The sequence below is a fragment of the Polychytrium aggregatum genome (assembly GCF_025602895.1).
Source record: "Polychytrium aggregatum strain JEL109 chromosome Unknown BJ171scaffold_8, whole genome shotgun sequence".
Classification (NCBI taxonomy): Eukaryota; Fungi; Chytridiomycota; class Chytridiomycetes; order Polychytriales; genus Polychytrium; species Polychytrium aggregatum.
The window spans coordinates 1,010,676-1,037,863 of record NW_026516210.1 but is presented as its reverse complement, the minus strand read 5'-3'; the positions used below and the strand labels follow the sequence as shown (position 1 = coordinate 1,037,863).

Below are 27,188 nucleotides of genomic sequence, written 5' to 3'. Positions count from 1 at the left end.
CTCTCCCCAATACCCGAGCCTCATCCAGTCTCATCCAGTCTCATCCAGTCTCATCCAGTCCCGTCCGCTGCCGGACGAGCCTCATCATGGCCACACCATGCCATCGAGCATCGCTCCGGCAGCCGGACGTGCTGAGCAATCGGCTGGAGCCGCTGGTCCTCGCTTTAGTTGCGATTGTTTGCAAGGCATTGCCGGGGGCGTTTGTTGGCTTTGCCGTTGTATCATGATTGAGCCTCGTTCCATTCAGAACGCTCGGGGGCAAACAATACTCTGCGGACGAGATTGTTTGTCCCTGGATCCACGCAGCTGATGCCTCCGATTGCCATATAACAGCGCACTTCGCCTGCCGACACAGATCGACAGGGCCGACATCGCTCCAACTGACCCCCCTGCAAGGCCACTCCGCCGTAGATCTCTCACCCGCCCGAGCGCACGCATCTGTCTACTTGGCATCTGTTGAACACTCGACTCGCTCTGGACTTGGTGCAAAGCCCATCCTCGCTATTGCCTCGCTATGGATCGCTCCAACCTCGCTATCGAGAGGGCCCGCTCGCAGTGTCCCCCGCACATCAAGGCGCTGCTGACACCGCATCAGCTGCCAGCGGAATTCCTATCTATATCGGCCTGGAAGTACTCCGTCTCTGGCCTGCTACTCTATATTCTTGCCTCAGTTTTGACCGTCGGCATCGTTCCGCTGGTGGCTCAGTACAAGATATGGATCTGGACGCACCTGGCCCGGACCCGAGCCGCATCGTGGCAGGCCGCAGACGTGGCCCTGATCGTGGGCCTGGATGGGCAGAGCTTCGAAGCCAAGATCGAGCACTCGTACGACGGCATCATGATGTTTGAGTTCCGCAAGCAGCGCTACTTTTACTCGTACGAGGGCTTGTCCTTTGAGGTGAGATTCGCACGACTTCTCTGAGGCAAGGCATCTACACTCGGATGGGTTGGCAGTCCTGTCGGTCCGAGAGGCTCACTTTGTCTCGTTCCTGAATGCGCACCGATTCTGGCCCCGGACCGGCGCGACCGAACATCCCCATCCAGCGCCAAACCACCAGGCTTCCAACAGCTACAGACGAAATCTTTCCGTTCAAATATGGCCTGAGCTCGAGCATCGCTGCATCCCTTCTGCTCCGCTTCGGAGTCAACGAAATCTCAATCGACTCGCCGCCGGTCCTGTCGATCCTCATGGAGAAGATCATGCACCCATTCTACGCCTTCCAAGTGTTCTCGACACTCATCTGTATGTCCTTGTGCGAGCGCGAGGAGACTCACCCGAAAACGCACACTGTGGCATGATTGCGTCCAAGCCGAAGGACGTCCCTGCTGGCAACCTCACCGAGATCAACACGTGGATCTCTCTGAGGAGGCCGCGGATATCTGCTTTCCCAAGTGTGTGGATACAGAGAGCAGCAAAGAGTATTTGTCGACCTGGACACTTTGCATTCCACACTTGTGCGCTTCTGTCAGCTGAACTAAATCACCGTCGTTGATGCAAACCTTTGCTCTGTCGCGTGCATTAGGGGTGTACGAGGCTTACTACACATTCGGCATTGTCATCATGACCATGAGTGCCGGATCCCTGATCTCGGAGGTGTACAGCACCAAAACCAACATGGATGCCCTCCGAGCACTCACTCGGGTCGATCAGAAATGCACCATCATTCGAGACTCGACTCTGTGCACAGTCAATGCCCAGGACCTGGTGGTCGGCGACGCCGTCATTCTTGACAAGGAATCCGGCAAGCAGATCGTCTGCGACATGGTGCTGATTCAGGGCGAGTGCACCGTCGACGAATCTTCCCTGACCGGCGAGGCCGCCGCCGTTGTCAAGACTCCGATTGTGAAGGGCACCTCTTACGGGGCCGAGCGCAACCGCGGCCACACTCTGTTTGGAGGCTCGACTATGGTCGAAGCAAAGATACATCAGCACCACCCCGAGCCATTCTCACTCGAGCACTCGACCATCGGCATTGTTGTCTCGACCGGGTTCTCTTCGTCCAAGGGCGAGCTCTTTCGATCCATCATATTCCCGCCGCTGGTCAAGTTCAAGTTCCAGACGGATTCGTACAAGTACCTTCTCATCATGGCAATCGTTGCCGTCCTGGCGTTCAGCCACCGCATGATAACAGGGCAAGTGCAGCCTGCTGCACGAGTATGATGCCTCATTGGGTCGCTGAATCGCTGGATCGCTGGGCCGTTGACTGATGTAGCACCATCGCTGACCTGTGCTCTGCAACGGCTACAGCTTCTACACCAACCTCAAGTTCGGCAGTGTGCTCCTCTCGGCCTTGGATCTCATCACGATCGCTGGTTTGTATCGAGCGACCTGGATCTTGCAAAGCTGCTTAGTAGCCTCATATTCGACACGAGCAGATCCAAGCAATGCGATCGCAGCAATGGTGTTGATCTGCGCTTGATGGCGCTCTAACACCCTGCCAATCCTCGCCTGCTCCTATAGTGCCGCCTTCGCTGCCACTAGTTCTTACCATCGGCACAGGATTCTCGCTTGCGCGGCTCAAGAAGCAAAAAATCCACTGCATCAATCCAGAGCGAATCAACTGTGCAGGTCAGCGACGAGTCGAAATCGCACTGATACAGAAAGCGAACCAAGTGTGACGAGACATGTGTTAATGCCTGCTCTTTCCTGCCACAGGTAGAATCGATCTTATGTGCTGGGATAAGACTGGCACATTGACCACATCGTCGCTGAGATGGAAGGGCTGCGTCCCGAGCACCCGCGGTGGAGCGTTCAGCAAGTTCTTCAGACAGGCGCCCCCCGAATCGCTTCTCGAGAAGGTCGTGGCGGCCTGCCACAGTCTCCAACCAGTCGGCGGGGCCATGGCCGGCCACGTCGTCGATCAGGAAATGTTCTCGGCATCGGGGTGGACTCTGCACCCGGACCAGGACATCACCATCGGGGAGGACATTCCCATCCTGCTCAATTTGATTCCGGGGACGAGGACAGGAGAAAGGTCCCTCCGAATCATCAAGAGGTTCCTGTTTGATGCGCACGTCCAACGAAGCTCTGTGATTGCCCTGACGGCAGAGAACATTCCATTGGGTCTAATCAAGGGCTCGCCCGAGGCAATCCGAGACATTTGCAACCCAAGCAGCATCCCAGACAACTTTGAGGAAGTCTTCAAGAGCTACTCGTCGCAGGGATACTACGTGCTGGCCTGTGCCAGCACCGACATGAGCACCAAATTGTCGCTCCGCAACTTGACCGCCGATGCCCTTTCCAACATCAAGCGAGACCAGGTCGACGAGGGCGCGCAGTTCCAGGGATTCATCATCATGGAAAACCCAGTCAAGCCAGAGAGTGTTGTCGTCGTCGAAACGCTCACTGCCGCCAGGATACGGTCGATCATCATGTAAGCCTAAGCGTGCCGCGTCGTATGCACCGCAGCGGCTGGGTTTGCTGAGGCCAGATTCACACATGCAATCCAATGCACCTATGCAATCCAATGCACATACAATCCAATGCACACATGCAATCCAATGCAGTCACGATCATGCCACTCTTTCTGATTCGGCTTGTCTGTTTTGCCCGACTTACCGATGCTCCCCAGCACGGGCGATAATGTCCTGACAGCCATAAACGTTGCCCGCGAGTTGCGACTGGCCACCCGGATTCTGCTGATCGAGAAGACCAAGGAGGGTCTCCGGTTCTCAGAGCTCACCCGTGTCGACTCTCTCTTTGAGTCGGCGGCCAATCTGGACGCGCTGGTGGACAAGAAACATGTCGAGATGCCCAAGATCGACTTTCCGATCGAGGACCTTCCGCATATCCTCAGTGACAACGTCGAGCTGGCAATTGTAGGCGACGCCCTCGAGCACTTGATCTCGTGCTATGAAAAGCCGTTCATCGACATGATCATCACCCGGACCTCGGTCTTTGCTCGTACTAATCCAAACCACAAGACCTGGATCGTGGAGCGGCTGATGAAACTAGGACGCTATGTGGCCATGTGCGGCGATGGTCGGTACCGCATGAACAGCCCAGCAGACACCAAACAGCCGACTCTGCATCATATAACAGCGTGACAGCGTGACAGCGGAGGACGCGGGATCGAATCTGACTATGAACTACTCCCTCATTGGTCCACAGGCACGAACGACTGCGGTGCCCTCAAAGCTGCTCATGTTGGACTGGCACTTTCGAGCGCCGAAGGTAGGCTGCTGCCAGACTCGGATGGATCTTGCATCGCTGCACCGCAAATCCACCATCTATGCTGATTCTGCTCGGTGTGGCGGCGACAGCGTCCATCATTGCTCCGTTTACATCGGCCAAAAAGTCCATCTCAGACCTGCCGCTGCTGCTTGCCGAGGGGCGCTGTGCACTCGAGACATCATTGACTGCTTTCAAGGTGAGTGAGCAGATCCGTCAGCGCACCGGAACAGAACATGGGAGACCCGACAACGACCGAATCCATCCAGGCTGACATTGTTTGCTCTTCCGGTGCGGCGACGACAACGCTGCAAAGTACATGACCATGTATCCCTTGATCCAAGTGATGATTACCGCGACGCTCTATCAGTTCTCGACCGCCATATCCAACAACCAGTTCCTCTTTGACGACATGGTGATCGTGTTCTTGCTGGCGCTGCTGATGCTTTACACTGGGCCAGCACACCGCTTCACGATCGAGCGTCCGACTGATGATCTCTTCAGTCTCGGGGTGTTGTCGTCATTGCTGGGCCAGATTGCGATCTGCATGGGGATATTCATGTATGTTGTGCGCGACATGGTTATGGAGCCGTGGTTCTGCTCAGCAAAGGCGGCATCGTCTCAGCTGGGGAGCGACTGGAAGCCCCTCAACCCAGGCGGCCCAGCCAACGTCAGCTACCCATGGTATGTGCACTCGTACGACGAGCTTGTTTGGTCGTGACGGCTCGGCAGCCGAGGCGGCAGGAATCGCCCACAGTTGGCTCCACGGGCTCACCGCCGCAACCAGATCATGATCCAGTTGTTGACACTTCTGCCGGCACCCTCATCCGGAAACCTGCCTCTGCTCTCAGCTACCCGATCTCGCCCAACGAAATCAGCTTCCTCGGGATCCTGATTGCGACATACGAGAACACCAGTCTCTGGCTCTTTGCACACGTCCAGTTTGCCAGCGTCGCCTTGGCCTTCACTGCCGCCACAAAGTTCCGTCGGCCCTTCTGGACAAACCCCATGTACTCGGGATACTTGCTGCTGCTATTTGCGCTGCTGTCGTACATGATCCTGGCGGACGACAACACCCCAGGAGCCAACGGACTACGCCAGGTGTTCTCCCTCCGCGCCGGAGTGCCGTTCAATTTTCGTCTCAAGATCTGGGGCATGGTTGTGCTCAACGTGCTGGCGAGTGTGGTGTGGGAGCTTGTGGTGGTCGACAAAGTGGTGTCGTCGCTGATGAGGGAGCGCGAGGAGCTCGTCGAACTCGAGCGCCGATACCAAGAAGTCGAGTCTCAAAAGAAGGATCGCCGGGGCTCGGTCCGCGGCATCATCCGGCTCAAGAGCAGTCCGGACCACGTCATGGAAATCGACAAGTCGTTTTGAACGACGACAGCGGACTCGAGAGCGACTCCAACGGACGCAACTGTCCAGGAAGCGACATGCGGTTCTGCTGATAATGCAACTGGCCAATGTGTCGGGTAGGGCGGCACCTGTCTTGGATATTGACAAACATGCAAGTCAATAAAAGCTTGCAACTGCATCCAATTCGCCTTGAACACATCTGCGCCATGGATTCGTGACCAAGCAGGGCCATGAGAAGGGAGCAACCCCTTTGGAATGATCCACACAACAATAACACCAACAACCCCAGCCCAAGAGCCGCGGATGATGCATACGATCATGAATACGCAGTACCCCTGATTTTCTTGACGCCCCAGATTCCCTTGATTCATCTGATGATTATGATTCCCTCGACCACCTTTCGTCCGCACAGCCCTCCACTGATCTATAGGGCACAGGAGGGCAGGTCAAGCAGCATCATCGACCAGAGATCGTCACTGGGAGGCGGCAGCGTGATCTGTTTGATTGCATATGGATACAGTCACTCCAGAATGAAACGGGACAGTCACTTCCTGGCATCAGCGAGCTGAACTTCCACAGGCTCCAGTGGGCAAGCCGTGTGGTTGTTTCCCATCCTGGTTGGCAATATCTTTGTGTGGTGCATTCACTCGATCCTCTGGACAGTTCCATACTAACTCGATATCAAGATGCTCGGCCGTCTCGAGTCGCTTGCGGGGAGCCATCTGAGCGAGAAACCGCCCTTGATTCAGATCCAGAAACACATCACTGAACGGCCATACCCAGCGCGCGATGAGTTGAGTGAGAACATTCACCAACGGCCAAAATCCGTTTTTTATTGAATTGGCTGTATCATGTCCCATTACTCGTCATGACCAAACGATGTGTCTCAAGGAGCTGAGAGGCGGACCGACTCGAGCCACCCAAGTCTTGATATCGAGGAGTCGCATTTGTACGGAGCTGTCCAGAGGGACGAATGCACGCCAGCCGGTCGTCGCCGCAGGAGATCGACCGAGTGTATTCACGACCATGCTTCCCAAACCAACCAAACCAAAGAGATTACCAACCAGGACGGGAGCAATCACACGGCTTGCTCACTGAAGCTAACGGAAGTTCGGCAGGCTGCAGGCCTCTGAAACCAGAAAGTGACTGTCCCGTTTCTTTCTGGATGACTGTAAAGCAGGAGGCGAGTCTCTCCTCTTCCTGCTCCTCCTCCTCGATCCTGACGAGGACACATGAACGATACGGGGGGACGAGGCGATTCTCACGAGGAGCTCAAAGTTATCAAAGGAAAATAAAAATACGGGTGTCGAAGCTAATGTATAAGGGAGGATAATAGGGACTTTAGGGTGAAAGAGAGGCGCAACACATTGTAACGGAACATGAAAGAAATAATCCAGGGAGTGGGCGCTGGAGGCTCCGTGTTCTCAGGGGGTGGGTGGGAAGGATGAAAGTAACAATAATTCAAAAACGGATTGCGGGCGAAGGCTCGGCAGACGCAAGTCCAACCACCAGCTGTGAATATCGTGTGCGATTGGACGGCATGCATCATGCTCGATCGAGGCAAGCGCACCTCGGCGACGCTGGGACCGGCACAGGCGTGGAGCTCCAGAGACCCCGGAGTCGACGGGCAGCATCACAGAGGCCGATCCAGCATGCCGCCTACCCGCCACAGCATCATGAGGCTGGTCAGGGCCATGGTCAGACACACCCCGACACAGCCCACGAGGACGATGACGACGATCTGCTTCTGCTTCTGAAGCGCGCGCATCTCGTGGCGCTGGGTGATCGGCTGGCTGTGTCCGATGCCGAAAAAGTACTGCGAGGCCGTGCCCGTGTTGGAGAGCTGTCGGCGGCCGGACTTGGAGTCGCTCGCGGGATCGGTCTTGTCATGGCCGATGGAGTGGCTAGAGAGCCGGCGGGACGGTGCGGCACTCGGTCGCGATGCCGAGGCGCTGGCTGCCGAGCTTTCGCGCTCCATCGATGGGGGAACGGCAGCGGACTGGGCGCCCTGGCTGGAAGTGAGAACAATCCGGGGCGCCTCCGCGGCCAATGGCTTGGTGGGCGTTTGCGCCGGCGGCCTGAGCTCCGGGACCGCAGATGAAACTACAGCGCCGTTCTTGGCAGGCGGCGTGGAACTCATCCGGCGCTCGGCCGAGGACAGGATCGGGAGAATGGCGCGAGGCGACGAGCTGGCGACGGACTTGGTGCCGTTGGCCTGTTTCTCGGATCGCTCGTTCGAACTGGAGGCCCCGTCGGTCTTGTTGGAAGTGGTGCGCCGGCGCAGAATCGACTGCAGGGCCCCGCGCACGCCGCCCTTGCGACCAGGCTCGACTTCGTTGTCGGTGACCTCTTCAACGGAGGAGACCGAGCCTGGGACGAGCTTGTCCGAGGTGGTCGTGGATCGACGCTCGATTTGCGGGTTGCGTCCGGCATCGCCGTCGTCGAGCGGCGCTGCAGCGGACGAGGCGATGGGGACTGAGTTTGAGCGGGCATCCGAGGGCCGGGGTGGAACGGACGACACCCGGATCGAGGGAGGAATTACCCCTGTTGGCGACGCAGTCAGCGGCAGTTGCTGCTGCTGCTGCTGACGCAGGAGCTCGGATGTCGGGTCGGCGTGGGTAGCACTTTGGATCTCACGGACAATGTCGGTCTCGATGGTCTGGCTGCCTTCGCCAGAGGAGGTGTGTTCATGCGAGAGGGCGCCGCCGAGCTGGCTCTTCCAGACCCCGACCATGATCTCAAAGGCCTTCTCTCGAGAAATGAAGGTGGTGAAGAAGTACTGTGACGAACGTTGGACCGGATTGCATCCACAGGCCGTTTCGGGAGGTTGGATCAAAATGTCGGTTGCATAGGTGGGTCAGCGATGCAGCAATACAGACAATACAGTTGCCAGGGGACATTGTCAAAAGGCCGATGCCTCCGATTTGGACAGACACACGCAACCAAGCTGCTGCGCGGATCGGGAACAGGGAGCATCGAGCAAAAATGCATGGAATGTATGTGCACCTTGGTCTGCCGAGTCTTGACCAGAATGGCGTTCGGAACAATAAAGGCAGCCATCTTCTTTTCCATCGAGGAGATGTCGGCAAAAGGAATCACAAGCTACGAAACAGACGACGGCATGAATGAGCCAAGAGACGAGACGGCATGGCTGGGCGGTGTCTGGATGGCGTGCGACGCAACTCACAGTCGTGATGAATCCAATGATGTTGGCGTAAAAGCATAGATTGCTGGTGGTGATGAACAGCTTGCCCTGGATGAGGATGTCCTTCTGGAGAGCGCATGAAAAGTCTGGAGGACATTGGTCGGATCAAGACGGATACAGGGACATTGATGCGATTAGGACCGGGTGCGGATAGAGACCAGTAGCAAAGCCAGAGCAGCAGCGTATCCATGCCGAAATACGACATATCCGGGACATCCGACAAGCCAGGCACACCAGGCGCATCCGAACGATCCGACAAATCAGGCACATCCGAACGATCCGACAGAACGACAGCAGGCACTGCACTGCGCCGCACTGCATCGAGGGTGCGCCCAGGCATGCCGGCGACGATGGACGATGCAATCCCGGCCCAGTCGTACCGTCGACGTAGAGATCGTTCTCGTCAATGGACTTGAAAAGCCTGTGCAGCTCCCGGTTCTTCTTCTCCCAAGCGATGCGGTCCTTTGAATTCATGCTGGCAAAGTCCAGGAGCTCAAAATCATCGTGCAGCAGGATCGAGGAAGACGAGTTGAGCTCTGAGTTGTAGAGTTCTGGATCCGAATGCTGTTGCTGCTGCTGATACGGATGCTGCTGCTGCTGGTGTTGCTGCTGGAGCGCCTCGGGCGACTGGGGTGGCGAATAGGGATGCACCGACGGCTGGGAGGAGCGCTGATCCCGCGAGGGCGAGACGGGGTAGGCAAAAGAGGAAGGCAGATGGGTGTCGGATACGGAGCGCATTCGCCGGAGCGGCAGGCCCTCCACCGCAAGCGAGTCCTGCTGCACGGGCGATGGAGAGTGAGCCTCGGGCTCGGAGAGCTGTCGGGACATTGTGGAGGCGAGGCGGCAAGAGCAGATCCCTGGGACCAGGAGCAATCGGAAGCAGAGCAGCGACGGCAAGCACGGCGCTCTCGAGGAGAAGGAGGCAGACGGGTTCCTTGGGCGGGGTCAGCAGTTGGGTTTGCGCTTTGCGGGGGGGGGAAGGAAGCAGGTTCACGAAGCCGAGGGGGCCGAAAGGACAAGGCCGAAGAGCACGACGGGGGCGAGAGGAGGCGAGGCGGTGCCGCGGGGAGTGCTCGGCTGGTGCTTGGCGGGTGGCGAGAACACAACCGCAGACGGGTGTCGCTGCGGGTGTCGCTGCGGGTGCCGATGCGGGTGCCGATGTGAATATCGGTTGTGATATGCGTGCTGCTAACGACCTCAATGAACCAGCCAAGTGGCCGGCCGATTTGAACTTGATTCAACTCCACTGAACTTGATTCAACTCCACTGAACTCCATTGGGCTCTGTTGAACTCCATTGGGCTCTGTTGAACTCTCTTGAACTCTGTTGAACGCCATTGGATGCCATTGGATGCCATTGGACGCCCTTGAATTCGCTCGCGTCCAATGGAGCTCGGCTCGTTGTTGAACCTAATTGTGGAACTCGTCCGTCGCACCGACTGTTTGTGAACCATCCTCGAACCAGCGCCCCGAGCACACACGCTCTGCAGCCCCGGATCGCACAGGCGCAACGTGCGGTGACACGGCTGTCGCACAGTGTCGCACGGCAACTGCTGGGCCCTGCCGATTGGCTGCGGGCCGCCCCACGCCGGCCGAATCCGACGATGCGCACGAGCGCTCCCGCGATTCAGGCAAGCCCCAGTTTGGTCTGGAGGGCGATCCTTTGCCGGAGAGGCAGAACGGCAGAGCGCATGGCCCCGGCGCCTGCGTTGTCGAGAAGGGGGTTTGCATGGACACGGACGTCTCGTTTGGGCCTGCGGAGCGCAGAGCCGCCGCCAATGGCTGTTCCGGGATCGTGCAGCGAAAGAGATTTGGCAAATACAGAAACCGGGACGACTGACACACACACACACTGCACACACACACACACACACACTGCACACACACACTTTCCCACCATTCACTCTCGTCCATGATCCCCTGGCGCCCATTCTCTGCATCTTGCGACTTGCGTCTTGCATCTTGATACTCAATCTGTCGCTGCTGGACCAGCGATTCATCTTCCGTTCCCGAGCCAGCCGCATCGCCATTCAACACAACCCCCCGTGCCAGCGAGTCCATCTTCAGCCCGTCTCGGCTCCGTCCGACTGCATCTGCGTCGTTTCTGATCCCAGATCGAATATCGCTCAAGCCTGTTGAGCCCTGGCACGCCCTCCATGTCCATTCGAGTCGACACCGATGCCGCCAACAAGTTCTCGTTCCGCAAGCGTCGCGAGCGGCTCGACTGGAGGACCCTGGGCAGCATCCAAGTCGAGGCCGTCATCAACAACGCCGACGTGTCGCTGCTCCAGGAGATCCTCGACAACGTCGCCTTTTGCGACCTCGAGTACGAAGGTACTCCGTGCACATATTCTGGCTGTCACCTGTCGCCAGATGTGTCTCGCTCGATATGTCGGCTGCACCATCACCAGCGACGCGTATCGGCGAGTGGTTGCTGGAATGCATCCATCCGAGGCCACGCTCAGAGCCGCTCGCTGTGACTGCTACCCTCGGATTGTCTGCAGTCCTCGGCTCTGACACTCTTTTGCTCGCCACAGATCTCCGCTCTGTCGATCGCAGCTTTGTCAAGCTCTTTCGCCTCGCGCAGCTCATCATCGAGTATCTGCTGTTCTGCCAGGTTGGTCCATGTAAAGGATGACGCGTGGCCTTCTTCCGCATCATGACCACCGCACTCATCAATCGCTTGTGCACCGCAGTCGACCCTCGTTGGCGTCAACAAAAACCTCGAAAGCGAAAAGACCAACCTCCAGCAAGCCTTGGCCGACGCTCAGAGCGGGCTAAAGAGCAAGGCGAGTGTGTCTTGAGTCCCGCAACCGATTCCATCGTGAACCTGCTCGAGGGTGACTATTCCCCGGTGTTGTGGCCATCGGCTTTGGGGGCAGGCCGGCAACGGTTGCATATTTGATCCAGCGTATCTCTAAACTCGGTGTATGCCAACCCCGACACACACGCTGCCTAAACACCGTGTCCTCATCAGGACTCTGAGGTCCTGGCCCTCAAGAAGCAGTTGCGCTCTCTCCAAAAGGTCAACCAGACCTACCAACTGATGGCCAAGGCCTCCCCAGGCAGTGATCAGAGGCCTGCAATCTCTGTCCAGAAACCCACAAACTCTTCGCAATACGAGGTACTTCCAGCACAGCGATAGGCACTTGGTCGTCGTCACCGCAGCACTCAGCCGCTACTGCGACACAATATGACCACTTGCCAGAGATCCATCGTTCGCGCGAGCTCTCCATCCTGTCGTCCATGTTCCCAAACAGCCAGTCTTACGCAGCCCTTCCATCGAACCCAGCGCTGCCCATACTGTCGCAAGGTGTTTTGCACATTCGGGTACCTGGAGTCGCATATTCGACGCCGACACCCTGCCGAGCACGTCCCCTATCCCTGCAATCCCAGGCGCGAGGAAGGCGAACTGCCGGGATCGTTCTTCCGGATCCTCGAGGTCCTCGGCGAGCGACTTGTTGACAAGCTGACGGCCAACTCCACCGACACCACCAAGAAGGATCTCGAGCTCATTCGATCCACCATCGAGCAGACGGTAGGTCCCGACAGAAGCCCGTAGCACCCATTCACTACGTTGCCTGCTCATGCTAACCCGGATTCCAGATCGTGAACCAGCAGAGCGTGCAAAAGGACAAGCTGAATCTTGATCGCCAGATACAAGAGCTCAAGGTATAGCCCAGTATCCGCACAGATCCGAGAGTCTGTCCCACATCGTCTCTGACAACATGATAAGACCACGCACTCGGAACCACAATGCCACGACCACAAGTTGTCGCCAAAGGCTTCGCTCCTCGGTCGATGCATTGCACCGAGCTCGGCATCATAACACTGGATCGATGCCATTTCACAGTCACAGATTCATCTCGAGCTTGAAGAAGAGCGCCGCATCCTCCAAGACGAGCGCAAGGTCATTGAGAACATGGTGCGAGAGACCGATTTCCTTGGTGCACGTACATAGGGCATCTCCCCGCCCTCCTTCTCCTATACAGAGTGCTGCACTGCACGCTCCTGACCCAACGAGTCCACTGATGTCAAACGCCGTTGGCTCTGCAGCGACACCGTCTCCAGGAAATACCACCGGCGTCCAATATCGGCAGGATCGAGGACGACGATGACACTGTCGAGTCAGCCGAGTCGGCCGAGTCACACGAGACCCGAGAGCGAGCCCTCGAGGAGCTGGTCGCCAAGAAGCTCGAAGAAAAGAACTCGGAGATCAAGAAGGCACTCGAGGCGATGCAGGACCGCGAAATGTCCCGGCTCCGAGACGATCTCGCCAAGGAATATGTAAGGCAGACGGGGCACCACCTATATCCACGGACAGGGGCAAGCAGCAGCCATGATCATGCGGGTACACATGATATGGCGATTCTTTGATACTGGAGGTTGGTCGCAGTGCCCTGATCAACCCTGGCGACGGACCCGTATGCTATTAGGACCGGGACTACCGCAACCTGACAAGCCAGATCACAGACGCCAACCTCCAGATTCAGCGACTGCAGAGCCTGCTCATGCAGGAGCAGGCCAAAACGGTGGAGCTGACCCAAAAGATCGTGCAAACAAAGCAACCGCCTCTGGAGCGCGAGCCCGCACGCAAGCCAGAGGCCGTTCGACAGCCTTCGTTTGTGGAAAAGCCCAGCGAAACAGCGTCTCCTCCTCCTTTTCCTCAAAAGCAGGTTCGGGAGGACATGCACTCGACAGCACCCCTTTGATGAGCCTGATCTGCTACAATCCACCTCCGATATACTCATTAACAATGACGTTTGTTGTCTGCTCCCGTGTCGCCACATCGACTGCAACTGTTCGCCCAACGTGCCTGCTGGGTTGCATCCACCGTCAACGCACACCACTCTCCACTCTGATCGCAACTCCCGCCGAAACCCATCGCGCTGGCTGCGCTTTCGACAATCGACATCAATCCCCACTTCCCACACACACAGCCGTCGCAGCTGCGGCTTGAGATCCCAGCCCAGCCATCCGAGCCCGAGTCTGAGGTGATTGTTCCTTCGCGTCTGCACAGGAGTGCAGGCCCAAGGCAATGGGCATGCCGCAGACAGCCCGAGAATGCTCGCACAAACTGTCCTGAGTAGTGTCCGGAGCAACGCATTGACTCTGTGCAACATCCAATCGTATTCCAAGATCTCGACATCATCGCAGCCATCCAAAGTCACTCGCCCTCCAAACTGGCAGGACTGCTTGGCGTTCTTGGAAGCCCACACAGGTGGGGAGTCGGTGTGCACGCATATGGGGGCCCATCTGGAGTGTGTTGTTGCTTGAGCGAAAGAGAACTTGTCCCAAAGGGCGGTTGCGGTAAGATCTCGATTCAAAGTGGACGTATCCTTTGACCATTCGCTGATGCTGTGCTTGCTGTGGCTCGGCAGAGATATCGCTGGAAAACACTCCATGGTGCACGTCACTCCTGCTGCATTCGGAGGAGGACTTTCGTAAGAAACGACATAACCTCAAAGGCCAGGTCAGGAACGAGTATCAGTCGCTGGGGATAAATGAGAAGATTGACGAAGCCGAAATGGAGGCTGTTCTGAAGATATCCTTTTCCACCAGGGGCTGCTCGTCTGTTGGGGGTGGGACCAAGCATGTGCATCGCTCACGCTGACCCGCGATGTTGATGGAGCCAAGCCGGCGATAGTGCTTGACCTTCAACTCCAGTCTGAGAGCGCTGACTCGTGGATATGCTGGCGACTCGTGGCTGTGCTGGCGATTTGTGGTCGATCATTTGTTTTGTGGGTATCCTTAACTCTCAGCCGCAATCGCTCTCTCGCGTATCCTTTCGTTGAACACATGGTCGAAGAGTGGAAGAGGGACCACGGAGCCAACCCAAACCACAAGCGAATGCGCAAATCGCTCGAGAATGATGTTGCACTGATCATGGAACAGTTCTTCTATGAGCCTGAGGTGCCCAAAGACGAGCGCCTGGCACGACCGCTTGTCTTGTCCAAGTCGGCAAAGAGCCCCGAGCGGCCGGGCGCGGAGACCCCAGTCGTAAACGAGAAGCTCGGCAGCTTGATCAATCTGCATGCAGGTGGGCTTCAAAGAGCACTGCAGCCAGGTTTTCTAGTGCAAAACGACGTACCGAGCGGCAAGGTCTCCTGCCCTGGTCGGAAGCGGTCCCTCTCGTACACTGACACTAACACCAAAATGACCGTGTTTGCTTCATACCGCTTAAACACACTCCAGAGCGGGCCAATCTCCCTGCCGACGACAACGGCCCCGATGGTCAGCCAGAGCTTCATGACGACTGCGAGCAGCAACACCCCACGCATCTGCGGCCAGCAAAGCCCCCGAAACTGTCCATCCGAATCCCACACTCGAAAAAGACGCCGGCATATCCCCTGAGCTCGCCGCTCAAGCGTCGAGCCTTTGCCCAGCAGCAGCGCCAAACCCAAGTGGCACAGAGTCACCGGCGGGAACAGTCCGACGATGCCTCCCAGGCATACACTGAGGAATCCGGCGACAGCCACGAGCCCGGTGTCGACTCGGCGAGCCGACGTGGATACCAACAAGATCGCGAGTCAGAATCAGAGCAAGAGCATGAGCCTGAGCCTGTGCCTGAACCAGGCCTGACGCCCAAGACCAAGCGCAGCCCAATCGCAGGGCTGCGGGCACGATTCTCTGAGACCCTCTCCAGAGCCAAGCGAGGCCGTCGGTCGTCGTCCCAGAGCCCCGAACGAGTCCAAAAGGTGACCGAAAGCCAGGATCACAGCCACGATGACGACCAGGGCCACGGGGACGGCCACAAATCGCACTCGCGCCGATCTTCGGCATCGTGGCAGTTCTGGAAGTCCTCGCCCAACGAGAGCAAGCCCTCCAAGGCGGGCAAGGAACGAGGCACAAAGGGTCGAGCCAGCATGGATTCGGGGCTTGAGCCGCGAGGCGGCGACCGCGAGCACGACAGAAGCGATACGCACAGGTGGGTATGGAGGGAACCAAAGGTCGGATGAAGTGTGTTCGGAGTCGAGTCCCGAGCAAGATGTGCCATCGCTATCCAGCGTCTTGTCATCCTGGAGCCTCTGGAACTCTTGTATCATGTCGTCCACGAGCATCAGGTGCGCATGATTGACGGCCACTGGTCTGTCGTTTGTGATGCAGCATTGGCTCTGGCTCCACGGCAAGCAGTGAGGGTCCAAGTCCGATCAAGCCCCGAGGCGCATCTCCGTCGAATCAGCGAAGCAGCCGGATGTCGGTGTTTACCCAGGGCATCAAGTCAGCCTTGACCAAGATGGGCCACCGACGCAGCCGCTCGAGCCGTTCGGATGCCACTTCAGCTGCTGACCATGCTGAGCGTGAGACCGCCGTGCACGACATTGACAACTACCCCGACGAAGAACACTCGGTCGAGCAAAGCCCTGCTGTCTCTGCTTCGTCCTCGCCTCAGCCACACGCAAGAGAATATGGCCGCCGCGGCAACGACGACGACAGCGACAACGATGGCGACGATAACAACGATAACTGTGGCGGTCGCGATCGATCGTCGCCGCCTCCCCAGCGACTCGCACCTCGAGACACTTACGGCAACAGCCGAGCCGAGTCGGACTCGTTGCGCCCGTCATCCGCCCGCGGACTTCCTCTGGGACTGCGAGACTTCCAACAGCACAGCACTAACACCATCACCGAGGTCTCGGAGGAAACCACAGACTCGGCGAGCTGGCCGCGCCAGCCAAAGTCGATGTTCTCCGGTGCAAGCAAGTCACGGCAACCCGCGGCGTCGACCAACGGCAGCACCACACCACAGCCAACCCCTGGTCGGGGCACCAGTGCCAGTATTGTCAAAGGCGCACCACAAACCAATGTCGTCCAAGTGGCCCCAGGCAATACCCGGCCGGCCTCGCGTGGCGGGAGAAGCACACAGGGCACCGGCGACGACATGAACTCGTTTGACGTCACCGAGCTAAGCGAGATCAGCGCCAGCCTCGAAATTACTTCCTTCAGCGACATGGAAAATGCCGACCTCGTCCAAAAGTTCAAGGCCAATGTCCAGCCTCCCAGCAGCGATGAGGATGCGACCGCTCGAGATCGGGGCGGTCGCGGTGGAACGGCACCTGGGGGCTCTGGTGGAAACGGATGGACAGACCGATCGCCCGGTCCAGAGCGAAAGGCCTCGTCAGCACCAGCACCGGCCGTCAGCCGCCCGGCTGTGATCAGAGTGGCGGCGAATCAGTCCGACGACGAATCGCCGTGGGATGACGATGAGGAACCTACCCGCAGCCAGCGACAGCCAGAGCGCGAAGCCGACAGCAAACCACGAGGTGGGTGAACGCAGCGATGCCGAGAGTAGAGCCAGGCTGTGGGTGCGGCGGATTGATCCTCGCACTCGCAAGTCGGCATGCTTGCGTGGATAAGATGTGGCGCAGGTTGATAGAGGTCTTTATTGGCTCTGCCCATGCACCGCTGTCGCTGCTCACGCTTGCTTTGCTGACATCTTGCTTCAACTTGATAACCGGGATGCTTGGCGGGAACCTTGGTCGAAACTCTGGTAGGATCCACAACAGCAGCACAACAGCCACGGCTGGCGGAAGAAGACGAGTTTGACTTTGACGACTCAGAGCTCGATATGGAGCATGCATAGCAGTGATTTACTGTTGTCCTTACGTCTGGTTTTGAGTCGGCCCTGCCACGCTCTGACCGACTCGACCCTCGGAGTAAACGACAACACAGCTATGTATTTCGATGTACAGAGACGAATAGGACACGAAACTTTCTGGCAGAAGGGAAGGGGAGCAAGACGGAGGCGGGGAAGCCCCCACCAAGGAGGGTTGCTATGAACGATGGATATGGGTGCTTCCATCCAAACAAGTATAAACATTGAGTGCCTCGCTTCATGTTGTGTACGGGGGTGTCCCATTTCATTTTTGGGAACGCTGTAAACAGAGCAAGCATGGAATCGTATGGAGGGAACGGACAACATGGGTTGGAGTATTACTGCGTCTAGGCTTCAGTGGCGAATGTGCCTTGGTCCTCGCTGCTGCCAGTGGCAATCACTTTGGCATCGGCAGCGGCGCCCTCGACAGCAGGAGCATCAGTAGCACTATCAGCAGTGGCGCACTCGACAGCAGCGTCACCGGCATCAGCAGCATCAGCAGTGGCGCCCTCGGCAGGAGCGTCAGCAGCATCATCATCGGCAGCATCAACGGCATCATCCTCCGCATCATCGGCATGCTCTGGAATCTCGACGTCCTGCGCTCCAAAGGCGCGCAGCATCTCGATGATGGCTTCGTCCTCGTTCTCCTTGGCGATGGTCATGGCGCATCGGCCATCCTCGGTCTTGTGGTTCACATCCAGACCCTCGACGGTCTTGAGGACAAACTCGACAATCGCCGGGATGTTGGTCGCCACGGCCTTCATCAGGCAGGTCTCGCCGAGGTTGTTTGGTTGGTTGAGGGGTGCACCCAGCTTGGCAACTTCCTCGACCATCCGGATGGTGTTGGAGCCGATGGCGGTCATGAAGAGGTTGTTGCCGTCCTTGTCGACGTCGTCGATGGTGGCCCCACGCTCGACCAAAATATGCATTGTGTGGAAGCTGCCGCTCGAGACGGCCGCAAACAGGGGCGTCATGCCCGTGGCGGACGATCGGGCGTGGATATCGGCGATGCCACGCTCGAGCAGCACCTTGACGATGTCGAGGGAGTCGGCCGCGGCACTCTTCAGCAGCGCGGACTCGTTCTGGTCGTCGACGTGGTTGATGTCGGCACCCTTGTCCAGCAGGAGCGTGGCAAAGTAGGCGCTGCCGTCCTGGGCGGCACTGAGCAAGGGCGTGACGCCGTGCTGGTCGCCCTGGTTCACCAGGTTGGCGAGGTCGTCGTCGCTGGCAATGTCGATGAGATACTGGGCAACATCGAGCGATTTGTTCTTGACAGCGCGCAGGAGAGCCGTCTCGCCCTCCGGGCTGACCACCTTGCTGTTGGCGCTGGCGGGGTTGGTCTTGGCGAGGTACATCACAACCGAGAGGTTGCCGAGGCTGCAGGCATGCATAAACGGGTTGACCCCGGTAGCGTCCTGAGCCTCGAGCGAGGCGCCGTTGGTCACAAGCAGCCTGACCAGGCCCAGGTCCGAGACGCTGATGGCCGAGAAGAGGGCCGACTGGTTGCTGGCGTCAAAGTGGTCGATCACAGACTTGCTCGTGGGGCAGAGGACTTCGGCAATGTCGCGCTCGCCGTTCTGGCAGGCAATCATCAGGGCCGTCTTGCCTTGGGAGTTGACCAGACCGGCGTTGGCACCCTTCTCCAGCAGGAACTTGACGACGCCCAGGTTGCCGTTGGCCGCGGCCGACATGAGCGGCGTGGTGCCTTCATGGTCGGCCTGGTCGATCAGCCCGGCGTCGTGCTTGGTGCAGTGCTCGAGGACATACCGGAGCACATCCAGGTTGCCCGAGCCCACGGCGATGAGCAGGCCGGTCTCGCCCTGCTCGTTCACGTCGGTGACACGCGCGCCTCGCTCAACGACCAGCTGGATCAGCTCGATCGTGCCGGACGAGACGGCGTTCAGGAACACGGTGTTGCCGCTGTTGTTGCGGATATCGATCTCGGCGCCGCGCTCCAGGAGGGCCTCGCAGTAGTTGTGTGTCTTGCAGGTGGCGGCAATCAGCAAGGCGCTGTCGCCGTTCTCGTCACGGTGGTTGACGTCCGTGCGGCTGTCGCGGAGGATGCTGTTGAAGCCCAGGCGGAGCTGCGACTCACAGGCCATCATCAGGGGCGTGCGGCCCGCCGAGGTGACGGCATTGACATCGGCACCGCTCTCCAGGAGCACATCGACGGCGGCAGGGAGACTGCTGGCGGCAAAGATCAGGGCGGTGGAGCCGTTGTCGTCGGCAACGTTGATGGTTTCGCGCACCTTGTCGATGCCGAGGAGGTACTGCACCGCCTGAAGGTTTCCGGACTGCACGGCCATGTGCAGGCCCGTGATGCCCGCGTCCGCTCGCTGGGTGACATCGACACCGGCATCGACGGCGATCTTGATGAGTGAGACGATGCCCGTGGCGCTGGTCCAGTAGAACAGCCCGCGCTTGTCGTTGTCGAGGGCATGGATGTCAGCGCCCTTCTCGATCAGGCGGCGGATCAGAGGCTCGTTGGGCTGAGACAGGTTGGCGGCGGCAAGGAGGGCCGTGGTGCCGTCGTTGTTGTGGTGGTTGAGGTTGGTGCAGTCGGGGTCCTCGAGAATCATGTCGATCATCTCCATCGAGTTGGCCCGGACCGCTTGGATCAGCATGCTTGTGCCATCGCTGCTCAGCACGTCGAGCTTGGCGCCCTTGCTGCGCAGGAGCTTGTACAGACTCGGGTTGGTGTTGATGATGGTATGGAAGAGCGGGGTGTTGCCCTGGCGGTCGCTGCCGTCGATGACAGAGTCGAGCTCGGGCCGGTCCAGGCCCAGCAGGAACGACGCTGCCTTGGGCTGGTTCTCGCGGACGGCAATCAGCAGGGCGGTCTCGGAGTCAATGTTCTTGGCGTCGAGCTGCACGCCGCTTCCGACCAGGAACTTGACCACGGCCAGACTGGCGCTGCGGCAGGCGGTGATGAGCGGATCGTCGCCGGCGAGGTTGCGGACCTGGATATTGGCGCCGCTCTCGACCAGGAGCTGGATGATCAGCAGATCGTTGTTCTGGATGGCGTGGATCAGGGCCGTGTTTCCATAGCTGTCCTTGGCATCGATGTCGACGTTGTAGGTCTTCACGAGCTTCTGGACGAGCGGGAGACACTTCTTCTGGGTGGCATAGATGAGCACAGTGGTGCCGTCGGTGTCGCTGTCGTTCGGGTTGGCGCCCTGCGACAGCAGGTAGTCGACGACAGCCATGCCGCCGTACTGAGCCGATGCCTTGATTACCGGCGACAGGTTGTTGGCGTCCGTCTTTGTGAGCAAGGGACGAGCAGCCTCGTGCGACAGCAGCAGCTTGAGCAGATCCAGACGCGGGGTCTCGGCCACGGCCATGATGCTGTGGTAGCCGTTGGTGTAGAGGCGGTCGAGCGGGGCGCCGTGGTCCAGCAGGATCTTGACCAGGCCGAGGTTGCCGCTGCTGCAGGCGTATACCAGCATGCTGTGTCCCTCATTGTCTTGGACGGTGACGTCGGCGCCCTTGTGGAGGAAAAAGACAACGGCTGCGTCATAGCCATAACTGACGGCCTCGAGGCACGGCGTGGACTTGGAGTTGTTGGTGGCGTGCACGTTGGCGTGCGCTTCGTTGACGAGGTAGCGGATCAAGCTGATGGAGGCTTGGGCACAGACGGCGTGGAAAAGTGGGGTGTTGCCGTTGTCATCGGTCGCATTAACATCCGCGCCGGCTTCGACGAGAGCACGAGCGATCGAAGCAGAGACGTTCGCCTGGCACGCTACCATGAGCGGCGTCATGCCGCTGGCGTTGGTCTCCTGAACCAGGTCCTTGGGCGACTTGTCGCGTTTGAGCAGGTACTGCACCAGGTCCAGGGAGTTGCTCTGGGCGGCGAGGGCCAGACTACCGTTGCCGTCGCTGTCGCGGATCCAAGGGTCGAGCTCCTTGCTCACGATGAGCTCGACCAGCTGGAGGCTGCCGCTGGAATACGCCGAGGTCAGGATGTGGGTGCGCTCCTCAATTTCGATCGGGCGCGACGTCACCTCAAAGAGCTTGACAAAGATGTCGACGTTGTTGCTGGTGATGGCGTAGTGCAGGGCGGTGAAGCCTTCGTCGGACTTGACGTCAATGTCGACGGCGGGGTTCTTGAGGAGCCGCTCGACGGTGCGGAGGCTACCGCACTGAGCAGCCATCATCAGCGGCGTAGTGCCGGACGAGTTGTCCCTGTTGGGGTCGGCGCCGTGCTTCAGCAGATGGAAGACGGCATCAGGCATGTCGTCGGCGCAAGCCTGGAGCAGCGGCGTGCGGTCGTCGTCGGAAAGCTGATCCAAGAGCTTCTTGAGCTGGTCAGGGTTGTCCTTGGCCAGCTTTTCGGTGACAAACTCGACGATGCTGGCGTCGTTGGCGGCCACGGCGATGTGGACGGCAGAGCGGTCCGAAACCGTGCAGCGGTACAGGTCAGCCGACTTGTCGGCACAGTAGCGGACCACGGCCAGGTTGCCGCTGGTGCAGGCGCAGAGGAAAAGGTCGCTCTGGTCCTGATCACGCACGGTCGTGTCGGCCCCGGCCTCGACCAGCAGTTTGACCACCTCCAAGACTCCTGCGGTGGCGGCCGTCAAGAGTGGCGTCGACGCGGTGTTGTCGCGCCGGTCGATGCAGTCCTTGCGTCTCTCCAGAATGGCCGAGACCAGCTTCAACTCTCCGCTGCGTGCGGCCTCATGCAACGCAAGGGCGTTCTTGTGTTCGACATCGGCCCCGTTCTCGACGAGATACAGGGCAATGTCCCAGTAGCTGGACGAGACAGCCGACGTCAGAGGCGTATCTCCATACGTGTCTTGCAGGTTGATGAGCTTGCTGCGGGCCTCGGCGTCGCCTTCGAGGCAGTTCTCGACGACGTATTTGACGGTGTCAATGTCACCGGAATCGACCGCGATGTGGAGAGGCGTCATAAGCCGGAGGGTGCTGACAGACCATCGCTTCGCGCCAGATTCAAGGACCTTTTGCATCGTCGCGACAGAGGAGCCGGAGCAGGCATTCATGAAGGCATCGTTGCCCTGGTTGTCGACGGCGTCGAGCGCGGCCCCGTGGTCCATGAGGTGGATGGCGACCTTGTCCAGGCCCGATCCGAGCGCAGTCAGCAGCGGCGTCGATCCATCCGGCAGCTCGTGGTTGATGTTGGCGCCGGCATTCAGCAGATGTTTGACAATCTCGAGGGCCGCGTTGACGCTGGCGTTGGCCTCCTCTGAGTCGTCGTCCGAAGAGCCCCACGAGTAGTCGCGCTGGGTGACGAGCGTCAGGGGGGTCTGGCCGGAGCTGTTGATCTGGTTGGGATTGGCACCCTTGGTGAGCAGGTAGCGGACGGTGTTCTTGCCGAGGCTGCGGGCGGCACTGTGCAGCGGGGCATCGCCATCGTAGTTGATGCGGTTGACCAAGATCTCGGGCTTGAAGTCGCCAGAGCCGTAGTGCGGATAGACCTGCTCGAGGAGATAGCGCACAAGGTCGACGGGATCGGAATCGGTGTTGCTGCAGGCCTCCAGCAGCCCGTTGGAGCCGCTCCCGTTGATGGCGTTGCAGTCGCCACCCTTGCTGAGCACGAGCTTGACGGCCTCGAGATTGCCGCCCTTGCAGGCAGCAAGGAAGGCCGACTGGAAGTCGTCGTCGGTCACATCGAGACGAGCACCGGCGTTGATGAACTCCTCACTGACGCTGAGGTTTCCGGCGGCGAGAGTGTCCAGGAGCGGAGGCTTGTTCCGGCAGGCGGAAAGGTTGAGGAGAGCATCGATCGAGGCGGTGTAAGGGCTCTGTTCCTCTGGAGGCAGGGTGGGCTCGCGGCGCAGATGCTCGATCAGCAGCTTGGCCAGCTCGGCAGAGAAGTTGTTGTGGGCGGGACTGTAGTTGAACACGGTGTAGCCATTGGTGTTGATGCCCCGGAGACTGGCGCCACGGGCCAGGATGAGCTTAAAGACCTCGATATTGGGATCGAGGCAAGCGCAGAGCGCAGCATCCCACATCGTGTTGTCGATGGCGTGGACATTGGCACCAGCATCCAAGAGGACGGTGAGGGTCTCGACGTCGGGGTTGGAGTACAGGGTGCGAAGGAGGGTGGTCTCGCCGTAGGTGTTGAGCTTTTCGAGATCGGCGTTGTAGTCGCTGATCAAGGTGCGGACGATATCGACATGGCCGCTGGTTCGTGCCGCAGTCATGACAGGGGTATAGCCAGACTCGCCCGAAAGATCAACGAGCGACCGGTCATGGTCGAGCAGGAACTTGACAATGTCGAGGTGGCCGGCATCGGCAGCCAGATGCAGAGCCGTGTCCTGGTTGGTGGCGAAGCCCTGGACCACGGTGCAGCCGATGCTGGTCAGGTACTCGACAACCTTGAGCTGGCCTTCAAAGGCAGCTAGCATGAGAGGAGTGTAACCGTTGTTATCCTGGTCCTTGAGGCTGGCGCCGCGCTCGACCAGGAGCTTGACAATGTCGACGTGTCCCTCGGCGACGGCGCAGAGGAGCGGGGTCATCGACGTCGAAGTTTTGGCGTAGAGCGAGCAGCCGCGGTCGAGCAGGATCTGGACGATCTCGGTCTCTCCAGACGCGCAGGCATGATGAATGGCCATCTCGTTGAGGTTGTTGCGGACGCTGATGTTGAGCATTGGGTTGGCCAGGAGGGCCTTGGCAACTTCAATGTGCGGGTTCTGGCAGGCGACCGAGAAGGGCGTGTTGCTGGAGTTGTCGGGAATGTCGGGGTCGGCGTCTTTGCTGAGGAGGAAGTTGACAATGTCGACGTGGCCCTGCTCGGCAGCCAAGAACATGGCAGTCTTGCCTTCGTTGGTTCGCAGGTTGACCTTGGCGCGGAAGCGGATCAGGTACTCGCAAATCTCTTTGTTGTTGCTTTTGGCAGCGTAGTGAAGGGCGGTCATGTCATTGACAGGGTTGGACTCGTTGATGTTGAAGTCGGGGCTGCGGCCGACGATGAACTGCAGAGCGCGGATGTCGCCGACTTCGGCGGCTTCCCAGAGGGTATTGAACTCCTGGAAGGTCTTCTTCTTGTTGGCCTCGAGACGGCGGCGCTCAGACATGATCTTGTCCATCTTTTCGTGGATGATTCCGATGAGCTCGTTGCGGCGGTTGGCGGCGACCTCGGGCTTGTCGACGACGGCATCCTTATAAAGATCGTTGCAGATCTGGATACCAATGCCACTGTCGCGCCACGACGGGAGTTTACTATGGATTGGGCGAATTGGATGGACATGAGTGAATTGGATGGACATGGGTATCAGCAGTGGCGCTTGGGGTGATACACGCTCCTCGTTTGCATTGCAAATACAGAGACAAATCTGCACTTACGGGTCCTTAGGTGCGTTGGAGCCTGAGTAGACTTCCTTCTTCATTGCGTCCGTTGCACCCACTGTCCAAACCCCAGATGAACGATCCCATCAAGAATGTGAGTCAGCCCATCTCAAAAGGTGGGGAAGGATGTCTCCGTTCTTGCACAAGAATAATAGGGTGCCGGACATACGTACCGATAACAGGGATGATTTCGATGTTGTGGTTGGAGGCGAACTGAAACTCGCGTTTGCTGGGGAGGGGAGGCAGGGTCAATATATACATATATATATATGAGGACACAGGACACAGGACAGGACACAATGCAGACCAAGACATAGATCCTCACCAGTTTTTGCTGGCGGCGTATTCATCTGAAATGTGGGCAACGACGATGGCAGCTGTACGGACGATGACGAGATAGATGAGTATATGAACGAGGGGGAGGGGATGAGTCCAGAGAGTGGAGCTGTATGTCCATGCAGTCGGCTTTACCTTCATTGACCAAGGCGTGAGCGAGGTTTTCGAACAGCTCGCCCTGGCGACCGATGCCCAGTTCGTTGATGTCGAGCCAGGCACGGTACTTGCCCGTGCTCGTGATATCGCGTGCAAGGTCTCTGGGATCGAATCTGGAGACACGGCAGACGAGTGCAACGGCGGACGGTGAGCTTGATTCTTGTCGGCGAAATGAGATACCAACGGGGAGGCAATCGCGGCGCAATTCATGAAGCCACCACCGAGGCAATATGTCAAACGAACAGAGCAACGAAGCTGATGGATATCACACTTACAATCCAGCCAGCTTGATCAACTGCTCGGAGCCTCGGGTCTCCTGGACATCCTTTTCCACCTGGGCCCTGGGATGGTGGAGAAATGAAGGGGCGGAAGACTATGATTAGACCTCGCCAAGGGGACTGGAGACAACGTTACCGAGGTAGGGCAACCTACTTGCTGTTCTTCCAGCAGTAGCTGATGAAGACCTTGTCACGAGGCGGTTGGGCCGGATCGGCGGCGTCGTGGTCGTGGTCGTCGGCATCGGCATCGGTCTTGGTAGGAGGCTGGGCGACCGGAGCGGCAGGCTCGACACCTTTCGGCTGGGAGTCGTGAGCTTCGTCGGCAACGGGAGGCTCCACTGACTCGGCTTGCTGGGAACCAATGTCTCGACTCTGGGTTGCAACGACAGGGGCAACTGGGATACCGACCGGGGCGGGGAAGGAGTCGACGATAGGGCCGGTGGCTGGACGAGCCCTGGCGGCCTGGACGAACTCGGTGAGGAGACCCTCCTGGTTGGCGACAGTTCAAGCGACAGGAATGTGAGCGAAGATGAGGCAGCAGCAGGGCACACATAGCAATGTGTGGATTGCCGACATGTATGGACTGGATGGACTGGATGGACTGGATGGACTGGATGGACTGGATGGACTGGATGGACTGGCCAATGGAGTACATCGACTAGGGAATATGGAAATGTATGGAGTGGAAACGAAGGAACAACACAAGCCCATCGACGCCCCAGGTTCACCGTAATCTGCCCAGCCAACAGCAACAGAAAGCAAGACAGAAGGCTACTCACGATTCTGCCGAGCGAAGCGCGGGTGGCCTGCGAATCGAAAAGCCGGCAAGATCAGCAGGGCGATGCAGTGGGCTCGGCACGGCGGTAATGGGTGTTCTTCGATCCCTCTCTGGGTACGCCAAGGCGCCAGGACTTACCTCGTACTGCTGCAGAAAGCGGGCATCCTGGATCAGAGCAGACAAAGGGAGTGCAGAAGATGTCAGAGTCGCAGGCAGAGATGTGGATGCCACCAGGACTGCAGCACGATGCAGCAGACCATTACCCTTTCGACTTCGTGGATGTAGCGGACTTCCTCGAGGCTGAGGAGACGACCAAGCAGGCCAGCGGCCGAGTCGTCGAGGGGCTTGCCCGCCTCAGGAGTGGACGAGTCAAACCAAGACATAAAACTGGGCATCCCAGAGAGAAGCGGAACCGGGCAGCGGCAGTTGGCCCCGGGGAGTGATGGGATAAGGGTGAAGAGGGAAGGAAGCGTCCGAGCGACGAGGAAGATATAGCGCTGCCGGCCCAGAAGGCACAGCCGAGGCGAGGGCGATTTCAGTCGGCGAGGCAAGCGGGTCGCTTCGCGGACCGCGATCCATGGTCGCGATCGACGGTGAAGCCGTGTTTGTTTGGGCTGGGAGGCGACACACGGGGACTAGAAGGCAAACGGAATCAAGGACGGCGGTGTCGTTGGTGAGACAGCATGAGGCAATCAGCAAGAAGGAACCGGAACTGGGGGGTGCTGATATTGATGCATTGCGGGAGATTGGACTGGTGAAAGTGGGGCCCACAGCCGAGACACCTGGACCTGGATGTGATGAACAAACGAAGGGAGAATCGAACGCGATGATGGACATGGACCGGTTGATGCAGAACGGACATGGCAATGAAGAGCGGATCTATTGGTGAAGAATCGATATGGGAGATGCAGGGGTGGGAACGAGATGCGTTTGGGAGGGCTGTTGCGGCTGGTGCCACTGTGCCAACGGCAAAACAATGCGGGTGATGTTTCACAGACAGCGGACAAAGGA

The 27,188-nt window shown here is 58.7% G+C and overlaps 5 protein-coding genes across 5 annotated transcripts; 3 read left to right on the top strand and 2 right to left on the bottom strand.

Annotated features, from left to right (window-relative positions):
• Positions 1–514: 514 nt before the first annotated feature.
• On the top strand, positions 515–5,545 carry BJ171DRAFT_421112 (uncharacterized protein; the record flags this gene model as incomplete). Its single annotated transcript, XM_053107472.1, has 11 exons — positions 515–898; positions 1,045–1,243; positions 1,524–2,155; positions 2,268–2,313; positions 2,462–2,569; positions 2,657–3,374; positions 3,573–3,982; positions 4,112–4,174; positions 4,264–4,374; positions 4,516–4,859; positions 5,114–5,545. The coding sequence occupies 11 exons, from the start codon at positions 515–517 to the stop codon at positions 5,543–5,545; spliced, it is 3,447 nt and encodes a 1,148-aa protein (XP_052969483.1).
• Positions 5,546–7,007: 1,462 nt separating this feature from the next.
• Positions 7,008–9,771, bottom strand: BJ171DRAFT_297084 (uncharacterized protein). Its single transcript, XM_053106992.1, has 4 exons — positions 9,110–9,771; positions 8,712–8,815; positions 8,531–8,626; positions 7,008–8,303 (listed from the first exon to the last, which is right to left on the bottom strand). The coding sequence occupies exons 1-4, from the start codon at positions 9,555–9,557 to the stop codon at positions 7,158–7,160; spliced, it is 1,794 nt and encodes a 597-aa protein (XP_052969482.1). The 5' UTR covers positions 9,558–9,771; the 3' UTR covers positions 7,008–7,157.
• A 919-nt stretch (positions 9,772–10,690) lies between these two features.
• On the top strand, positions 10,691–12,439 carry BJ171DRAFT_297118 (Iguana/Dzip1-like DAZ-interacting protein N-terminal-domain-containing protein). Its single transcript, XM_053106995.1, has 6 exons — positions 10,691–11,062; positions 11,266–11,345; positions 11,425–11,517; positions 11,706–11,852; positions 12,021–12,266; positions 12,335–12,439. The coding sequence occupies exons 1-6, from the start codon at positions 10,885–10,887 to the stop codon at positions 12,404–12,406; spliced, it is 816 nt and encodes a 271-aa protein (XP_052969481.1). The 5' UTR covers positions 10,691–10,884; the 3' UTR covers positions 12,407–12,439.
• A 3,366-nt stretch (positions 12,440–15,805) lies between these two features.
• Positions 15,806–17,492, top strand: BJ171DRAFT_297098 (uncharacterized protein). The gene is made up of 2 exons (XM_053106994.1): positions 15,806–16,992; positions 17,224–17,492. Exons 1-2 carry the CDS (start codon positions 15,924–15,926, stop codon positions 17,310–17,312), a joined length of 1,158 nt encoding a protein of 385 aa, XP_052969480.1. The 5' UTR covers positions 15,806–15,923; the 3' UTR covers positions 17,313–17,492.
• On the bottom strand, positions 17,491–26,663 carry BJ171DRAFT_297091 (ankyrin repeat-containing domain protein). The gene is made up of 10 exons (XM_053106993.1): positions 26,441–26,663; positions 26,316–26,342; positions 26,179–26,205; positions 25,554–25,888; positions 25,397–25,462; positions 25,101–25,234; positions 24,955–25,006; positions 24,803–24,858; positions 24,627–24,687; positions 17,491–24,503 (listed from the first exon to the last, which is right to left on the bottom strand). The coding sequence occupies exons 1-10, from the start codon at positions 26,570–26,572 to the stop codon at positions 17,672–17,674; spliced, it is 7,722 nt and encodes a 2,573-aa protein (XP_052969479.1). The 5' UTR covers positions 26,573–26,663; the 3' UTR covers positions 17,491–17,671.
• Positions 26,664–27,188: the final 525 nt, after the last annotated feature.

What these genes read in the sequence shown, in the direction of transcription:
- BJ171DRAFT_297084 (XM_053106992.1), bottom strand. Translation starts at nt 9,557, where the DNA reads ATGTCCCGACAGCTCTCCGAGCCCGAGGCTCACTCTCCATCGCCCGTG. An exon ending in GAACGATCTCTACGTCGACG is followed by an intron (nt 8,816 to 9,109) that starts GTACGACTGGGC and finishes AATGTCCTCCAG; the next exon opens with ACTTTTCATGCGCTCTCCAG. An exon ending in TCATTGGATTCATCACGACT is followed by an intron (nt 8,627 to 8,711) that starts GTGAGTTGCGTC and finishes TCTGTTTCGTAG; the next exon opens with CTTGTGATTCCTTTTGCCGA.
- BJ171DRAFT_297118 (XM_053106995.1), top strand. Translation starts at nt 10,885, where the DNA reads ATGTCCATTCGAGTCGACACCGATGCCGCCAACAAGTTCTCGTTCCGC. An exon ending in AGAGCGGGCTAAAGAGCAAG is followed by an intron (nt 11,518 to 11,705) that starts GCGAGTGTGTCT and finishes TGTCCTCATCAG; the next exon opens with GACTCTGAGGTCCTGGCCCT. An exon ending in CAAACTCTTCGCAATACGAG is followed by an intron (nt 11,853 to 12,020) that starts GTACTTCCAGCA and finishes CATCGAACCCAG; the next exon opens with CGCTGCCCATACTGTCGCAA.
- BJ171DRAFT_297098 (XM_053106994.1), top strand. Translation starts at nt 15,924, where the DNA reads ATGTCGGTGTTTACCCAGGGCATCAAGTCAGCCTTGACCAAGATGGGC. An exon ending in AGCCGACAGCAAACCACGAG is followed by an intron (nt 16,993 to 17,223) that starts GTGGGTGAACGC and finishes AAACTCTGGTAG; the next exon opens with GATCCACAACAGCAGCACAA.
- BJ171DRAFT_297091 (XM_053106993.1), bottom strand. Translation starts at nt 26,572, where the DNA reads ATGCCCAGTTTTATGTCTTGGTTTGACTCGTCCACTCCTGAGGCGGGC. An exon ending in TCACGCCTTGGTCAATGAAG is followed by an intron (nt 25,007 to 25,100) that starts GTAAAGCCGACT and finishes TCGTCCGTACAG; the next exon opens with CTGCCATCGTCGTTGCCCAC. An exon ending in CGAAATCATCCCTGTTATCG is followed by an intron (nt 24,688 to 24,802) that starts GTACGTATGTCC and finishes GGGTTTGGACAG; the next exon opens with TGGGTGCAACGGACGCAATG.